Here is an 8,672-nt window from a genome sequence, read left to right as displayed (position 1 = left end):
CTCTTTTAATCCTTAGGTTTTTATTTTTAGTCCTATCCCTTCTATTACTTCTCCTCCCCCCTCTCTAATATCTTCTACTTTATTATCCCTACCTTCTCTAATTATATAGGCTGTGTTAGGGCTAGAGTGTTCCTAGTTACCTTTATCTTAGAGTGTAGTGGCTTATAATCTCTATATAGGGGCTATAAAAGAATATAGCTATCTATATCTTTAAGTAAGTAGGTATCTAGCTTATACCTAGGGTATTTATTATCTTTAGTCTATATAAGAGTATAGTTCTTTAAGTGTTTATTATTTATATTAACTATACTATTTATTATATTCTTTATTAGTTATTATATTTTAGTATAAATATTATATAAAGGCCTATCCTTAGTACACCTATAGCCACCCCCTTAGTAGTAGTATAGCCTTATATTAGTTCTTACTAACTAACTTAGTAGTTAATTTACTATTATTATTCTTTACTAATAACTAATCTAATTAATCTAACTAATCTATTACTAGTTAGTAAGTATATAGAGACTATAATACCCTTATTTTCTAGTTCCCTTTCCTCTCTCTTCTTTAGCCTCTTTAATTCTATATATTCACCCTTATTATTATACTATTTTATCCCTATCCACCCCTATTTCTCCTTCTCCTTACTATCCTTAGTCTACCCCTATCCTATATAAAACTAACTATTTATAAAAAACCCTTTATTTTTATACCTATAAAGAATATAAGTACTTTCCCCCCCTTACCTTTAGACTAGACTTAGTCCTAACCCCTTAGTAGTTATATAATACTTAATAACTTCTCCTATTATAGTAAGTCTACTCTATTTTAGTCTTAGTCTATCCTTTTATTATTATAGTCTTATAAATATACTACTCTTATTAATAGTACTAAGTTTATATTAGCTCTATATAAGACTAAGCTAGAGTTAGAGTAAAATAAGCTCTATAAGACCCTCTATAGTCACTATATTACCTACACTAAGACTACTAGTATAGTTACTTACTTTTAGTCTATTAGTATATACTATCCTTAATATAATCCTAACTTTACTAACTTTAATAAGTAAGGGTTATATTTATACTAAGTGTACTTAACTCTATATATAATACCCTACTATAAGTCTAGCCCTTTTTTATATTACCCTTACTACTAATCTTTTTAGATTATACTCTTTATTACTATTATTACTACTACCCTCTAGGCCTAACTACTAGAGTACCCTAGCCTTAAGCTAAAGGTAGTCTTAGAATACTAGGACTTCTTATACTTTATTTATACTATAACTTAGGTCTATTATAATACTAATAGTATTACTACTAAAGTAGCTACTAACTAGATTTAATCTAATAGTAATACTACTAACCTAATAGTAACTATTACTATTACTACCCCTACCCCTACCCTACTATACCCTTATACCTTTACTACTATTAATAATACTAGTATTATCTTTATTATCTTTACTATTATAACCCTAGGCTACCCCTTTACTTTAGCTAATTAAGCTTTACTCTTTAATATTCTTAAGGAGATTTATTATATTAACCACTAGCTCTCTTTACTAGTTAGTGTCTATACTACCCTTATTACTACTCTTACCCTAGCCCTAACCCCTAAGGAGGAGGAGGAGGAGGAGGAGGAGACTAAAGATAATAAGGAGTTTAGTAATACTAAAGAGTAATCCTAGCTTATAGTTAATAAGGGCCTAGGTTAGTCCTAATTACTAGAAATTTTTTCTTTTATATATTATACTAAAGTAAGCCCTAGTAATTTATAGTATAATTATAATATAGTCTTAGTCTAGTCTAATAGTAGTAGTTTTTTAATAAATAAAAGTTATTTTATTAATACTTTATTTTACTTTTAGGCTAGTCTTACTCTATATAAGTCCTTTATTTAACTATTATATATATTAGTCTTTATATATTATATAGCCACTTTACTATTACTCTACTCTCCTTTAAGTAGTCTAGTACTTATAGTATATTATATTAGTCTTATATTAAAGGTAAACTAGGGACTATTCTATCTCTAATTACTATATAGTATAATAAAAAGTAGAATATATCCTTATTCTTATTAATATAGTAGTATATATTTAAGTTAAACCTAAGGACCTTCTTTTTAAAAAGAAAAGTATTTAGTTTTATCTTTTTTATCCTTATTTATATAATAATTAAACTAAAGTGCCTTAGTATATATAGTATTAAGTCTAAGTAGGACCTATATTAGGCCTAAAGTAGTTTATATATAAAGAAGGTAGTTAATTACTTTACTTTACTTTATTACTTAGTTTCTTTATATTCTTATTATAGTTCCTACTACTATATTACTTATTATTTAAGTATATACTAGTCCCCTAGTAAGGACCTATTAGGGGCCCTAGGGATATTTTTATATAGGTTTTAGAGTAAGAGGGGGGAGTGTGTTTTAGTAGTCCTCCTCCTTTAGTCTTATTATAGTATAAAAGAGATAACCTATATAGAGGTGTATTAGAGTTATACTATAGCTCTATTAGTCTCTTATTAATTTAGTATCCTACTTTTTTAAATAATAAAGTATAGGTTAATAAAGAGAACCCCTATCTCTACCTCTATATAGTACTTTAGAGTAGCTTTAAAGGCTCCCTTAGTAATCCTAAGGCACTATACTTAAAGGCTACTAAGGACTTAGACTAGGCCTATAGTGGCCCTAGTAGAAGGTAAGTACTATATTATAACTCTAAAAGTTATTATTAGTCTAATACTTCTAAAGTAGAGGTCTTTTACTTCTTTTCTTTAAGGGCCTTATAACTTTCTAATAGTAGTATATAGGGCCTAGATTACTATTTTAACCTTATTAAATACTATTTTAATTTATTTCCCCTATCTTAGGGTAGGGGTAAGGATTATACTTAATAACTATATTTAGTTAACTAATAAAACCATTATACTCTTAAGTGTAATTAGGCCTAAGTCTAGTATATAGTTATATTAATATATAAGCTTAAACTTTAGTATTAAGAAGTCTAGGTTATTATTTTAAGACTATTCTTTATAGATAGTCTAAGTCTTTACTATTATTACTTTAGTTTCTTTATAGTTCCTTCTAATATATAGGAGGTTTATATTATTAGTAAACCTAATAGTATATAGGCTTAAGACTAATTTAAAAGTAGTATATAAAGAGGATATAAAAAGGATAAAAAGGATAAGTAAAAGTAAAGAGCCTTATAGTACCCCTTACTTAACTACTTTTTATATTATTAACCTACTATTAATCTAAAGCTAGTTTACTTAATTATTAAAGAAGGATTAAATAATTTTAATAATCTATATTAAGAAGTTTAGTCTCTTTATCTCTTTTAAGAGTAGTTAATAGTTAATATTATTAAAGGCCCTAACTATATTTAGTTAAAAGAGTAATATAGTTTTATAGTAGGCCTATATTACCTTTACTAATTCTACTACTATAGATATTACTATCTCTATTAATCTCTATCTCTAGTTACCTATCTAGTCCTTAGGTAGGATCTAGTATGTCTCTACTATAGTTATAATCTAGGTTATAAGTATTTTCTTAAAAAGCTTTTCTATAGTATTAAGGAGAGTAATTAGTCTCTATCCCCCTACTATATAGAGCTTAACTAGGCTCTTTTTTAGCTTTTATAGGACTATTATAGTCCTAGCCTAGTATTATATATACTAAGTAATATCTAATCTCTAGAATAAGTTATATAGTCTAGTAAGTATAGTAAGGAGGGTTAGACTAAGGGCTTTTAGGAGACTATAGGGGACCCTATCTAGCCTTAGTGTATTCTAAGTAATATAGTTCTTAAAGGTATTATTAACCTCCTCTAGTATTATTTCTATGAGGATTTCTATAGTATCCTACTTATAGTTAAGTCTACCCTACGCCTTAGTTAGTTTAGTAGTAGTTCCTACTTTTATTAAGTTTAAAAAGAACTTCTTAACTAGTATATTAGCCTTCTCCTCTCTTTTTTAAACTAATAATCTATATTTAAACTAGTCTAGTATTAAAATTATATTTATAATATAGTCTATTATATTCTACTTAGCCTACCTAAACTATCTCTAAAGTAAGAATATATTATTAATTTAGTTAAAGTATATTCTTTATACTACTTATTATACTTTAGTTATAGTTTAAGTTTATATTTTATATAACTTAGTAGTAGTCTCTTAGTCTATTTAATTTCTTATCCTCTAGACTCTTCTCTATACTTCCTTAGTATAGCTTATAGCTTATTTTATTTCCTAAGTCCACTACTCTAACTACCTATTAAAGTTAATATTTATTATATATATACTTTTATATCCTATATTAATCCTTTATAATAAAAGTATATTCTATTATAGTTTTATATTATATACTATTAGATTTTAATTAACTAAGTTTAACTATAATGTTTTATATATATAGAATTTAAAAGTGTTCTTTAACCTTATTACTATTCTATAGAATATTCTACTTTCTTATTTAAATACTAAGGTTATATACTTTATTATAAGAAAGGTAATAAAGTAGACTAAGAAAATATATTATAACTTTATTTTTTAAGATAGTAACCTTATATAGGTTATATATTAATACTTTATATTAAGTATTAATATAAAGTTTAAATATAGTTAAATATATAATTAAGGAAGTTAGTCTTTTTTATATATAGAGTAATAAAGAATTAAACTAGTAGTTAACTATCTATAATACTAGTTATAAATATAGGTTTATAGGAAAATCTTAGATTTATATTAAAATTTAGATATTACTACCTTAACTAGTAAAAAACATTAGTACTTAGCTAGTTTCTTTTTATAGGGTAGACTTCCTTATAAAATAATTATTACTACCCACTACTAACATTTAAAATAACTATTAAGTACTATGTCCGTCACTATTGTGTCACACTACTACTAAATTACACTACTAGGGGTATCTACGCACTAGGAAATAGCTAAGTCTTATTTTCATTTTTAATATAAAAAAGCGAAACTAATCTATGCTAGTGTGTGTAGGGCTGGTTTATGCTTAATAAGTACTATTTTAAGACTGGCGAAACACCTATAATTCTATAGCATTACTTCTGCACCCATCTAAGCGATTAAATACCTCCACTGGAACTAGCACGCGGATTAGCATACGGGAGCGATTAGTAAGGCCTAGTAGATCTAGAGCTAGTATAAGGACTACACTATAGAGAGCACCATAAAGGATGCTCTAGAGATAGAAATAACAGTATATAATAAGCTAGCACAGTCGCTTAATATAATAGAAATAGATAACGACGATGTAGATAAGCTAGAGAAATTTATAAATAGGACTCTATATAAGATTATATTAAGTCCGCTTATATAGTGGAGTAGGGAGGAGTAGCGGACTAAATATCCACGGTTATATAAAATGGCTCTTAACGTGCTCTCGATTGCGCCTATGTTAGATAAAGTAGAGTGTGTCTTCTTAAGCACTTAGTGTACTATTTCGTTTAACCATGCACGTCTAGGGGCGGAGGCGATTAAGATGATAGAGTGCCTTAGAAGTTAGAAGAAGAATAAGCTAATTTTTAATATACATGTTTAGTAGCTTCGTTATACCTATATCCTACGTATAGAGGATTATAGATTAACATCTAGTAGCTACTTAATTACTATATTAGGCTTTTTCTAGGGATACTAGTGGAGTATATGATGTGGCGTGTGTGAGGGTGTAATGGATTTATATGTTCGTGAGGGAAACAACCAGCACACAGTGTTCCCACACCTACTAATAAGCTAATCAATCAGTATCAGTAACGCCACGAGTAATCAATCAGTTTTTAGTAAGGGTCTTATTAATTAGTACTGATTGTTAGGATGTCTGTGACATAGAATCGAAATACATAAGCATCCGAGTCTGGAGCAAACATAAAGAGCGACTGAAGTTAATTTCTTAAGCCAATTTAGCTTCTCTATATGCCATGGACCTATATCTCTCTCTATCCAACCCAGGCACGATAAATACAAAGAATATGCACCCCCGCCAAAGAATACATCCTGTCATTCAACGTAACGAATTGTACGACGGCGCTCCTTGTCCTTTTCATCTGCGTAGCCACCCATGGTATACATTTCTCTCGCAGGCGGATCGTGTGCCACAGGCAGCTGTGAGGCATTAAAAATAGGGCGGCTGAATCGGTTGTACGCAATGAACGTGTCCTGGTCGGCAGGGACAGCATTCACTGGTGTCGCGATTGTCCTAGACATACGACGCATCTCAACCGAGTCTTCTTTGATGGGTATGATGCCTAAGTACGTATAGATTAGGTTGAGCGCCGGGATGGACAAGCCGTGCACCACAATGGAGAAGAGAACCAGCCAGTAAACAACAGGCCCAGAAGCCCGGGCAAGATTGGTCTCTTCCTCATCGCCTTCGCCGAGTTTAGGAAACAGGTGCTTGCTGTGCTCGAGGTAGAAGACGGCGCCGGCGCCAATCGGTCCAAAGTAGCCCATAAACAAGGCTTCTTTCCAGTTTGTGCAGACTGCCGGCATGAGCTTATAGGTCATTAGGATGGCCGGGATGCGCCGGAATAGTATGACCAGGATGCCAAGAAGAACGAGGCGGCCATACGTGAGGCCAGTGCCGTCAGGATCGTTGAAGTCAGACCATGGTATGATGGTGCCAATGTACATGAAGCCGCCAAAGTTAAGTAGGACATCGATGCAAGAGTTAACCTCGTCATGGCGCTTCTCCGTTTCCTCGAGATACTCGCCGTCCCAGTTTAGCGCATTACCAGCGACGAAGCAGGCAAGCAAGTCGTCCGTGCCAATCGCCCCGCATGTGCCGACTAGGAAGAATCCGAGAGCGGCAGGGAAGAGGAGGTACGACTCGCTGTCGATCCACTTGCTGTGCTATATTAGTATTGCGCTGCAGTTGTGGCGGATAGATTAAGTACTTGCCACCTGAGTGCGTACTTGACGACTTTACAGGAGCCGAAGCCAACAACAGCGCCGTATGCGATGGAGAGGAGAACGATGTAGAGCCAAGTCTCAACAAGCCAATTCTTCATCGCCACGCCGACACCACCACCCAGCCTGCCGACCTCCTCCTCGGCGCGAGCGAGAATCATCTTGACTGCCTCGCCGCTAGCTTCCGCAACGGCGCCCGTCGCCGCTTCCTTCGTCCCAACGCCAGAACTGTCCGCGTGGCGGATCAGATACACGGCCAGGAGCAGAAACGGGAAGCCAAAGCCGTCGTTTGCGCCCGCCTCGGAGGAAATGATTTCGCGCAGCGGTCTGGCCACGTACTTGTCCGCAAACGGCCCCTTGGCAATTGCCTGCGACAGGATCGGGTCGGTGCAGGTGACGCAAGAGCCGATGACGAGGGCGGCCAGCAGCGTCACCTTGGGCACGCTGGCCAGTATACAGAGGGTGGTGCACAGCCACATGATGGTCATGATGGGCAGCAGACAGAGCGCCATCTCCTTCCACCGCACCCAGTTGTACTTGGCGGGCAGCTGGTATCCCGCAATGACAAGCTGCACACCGATCATGACGCGAGTCACACCCTAACGACGGTCAGTTGGTATGGTTTGCAAGTGATGGGAAGAATCTGGCGACAAACCAGCGTGATTGCATTAGTCTGCCCACTTTCCGCAGACCCCCATCGCTCGCTGTCGAGAAATCTTGCTGCTATAGGGCCTAGAATGACTCCAAGGGCCACGGCAGGCACTAGTGTAGTATAGTTGTCAGTTGAATTGATCCCATATGGTTCGTGTAGCACTTACGAGCTTCTCCCAGGTACCACGCTTGCTTGATCTTAACAGAGATGACGCCATAGAGAATGATAAATGAGCCTGAAAGCTTATCAGCAACATGTTCACAGCATAGAAGAGGAAAATACACCAACCTAGGACGCCCAGAACGATATTGAGCTCACTGATGTCGAGTGTCGGCATCTTGGCGAATATAGATGAATAATGTTGCGATAATAAAGATGGATTGGCAGTATTTCTCTTGTCCAGCAAGAAGAATGGCTGTGGGATCCGTTCCTATAAGATCGAGGTGTAAAAGATCGAAATGGGAATGGCGATTGAAAGACGAACAGAAAACCCAAAGACAGATATGGCAGAACAAAGGTAGACAGGGCCACCAAAGTAATCGTCGCGCTTAACACCACTAATTGCTCATATTCAATATCGGCTTGTCTGGTTCTGTCTCTGCCCTTTTGGCCGAGAATCGTTTCGCTGTTTTAAAAGGACCCAAGTAGAGAAGATGGAGAGCGGGGAGTGGTACTGAAGATGTAACTGGCTCCCGTCTGGTGTGGCTGCGGAGCGCCAGGCCCTAAAATAGTACCGCGTCGAGCATTTGGAAACTTGTAAGACACGGTCTGATCGGCTTTGGCAGAATTATGAACGGCAGAGCGTACCGAAACAAGAAGGAAGGGCAAAACATAGTAGTGTGACTTTAAAAACACACGGGGGTGGCAGGAGTTCGACTGTGCGGGGGTAGGGATTTATGTAATAACTTACCTGTGCCTCTCATAATGCTTCGTATAATACTAGTTGCTAATGGATGGTATTAGGATTGCCTTTAGCGTTTTTAACTCACTAGAAGCTGATGTGTAGAAGAGTAAGAGCAGCCTCGCTCTCAGTCTTGCAACAGAAAGGCAACTTCGCTTTCCAGAGTGAGAAGGGC

At 35.2% G+C, this 8,672-nt stretch overlaps 1 protein-coding gene across 1 annotated transcript; it reads right to left on the bottom strand.

Moving 5' to 3' along the window:
• Positions 1–6,035: 6,035 nt before the first annotated feature.
• ISF_08001 (Na(+)/H(+) antiporter 1) lies at positions 6,036–7,933 on the bottom strand (the record flags this gene model as incomplete). The annotated part of the gene is made up of 5 exons (XM_018851604.1): positions 6,036–6,882; positions 6,951–7,543; positions 7,600–7,706; positions 7,763–7,831; positions 7,885–7,933. 5 exons carry the CDS (start codon positions 7,931–7,933, stop codon positions 6,036–6,038), a joined length of 1,665 nt encoding a protein of 554 aa, XP_018701090.1.
• Positions 7,934–8,672: the final 739 nt, after the last annotated feature.

Source organism: Cordyceps fumosorosea (genome assembly GCF_001636725.1).
Source record: "Cordyceps fumosorosea ARSEF 2679 chromosome Unknown scaffold_26, whole genome shotgun sequence".
In the NCBI taxonomy this organism is placed as follows: domain Eukaryota; kingdom Fungi; phylum Ascomycota; class Sordariomycetes; order Hypocreales; family Cordycipitaceae; genus Cordyceps; species Cordyceps fumosorosea.
Note: the sequence above shows the minus strand (reverse complement) of the source record. Positions and strands in the feature narration are given on the sequence as shown.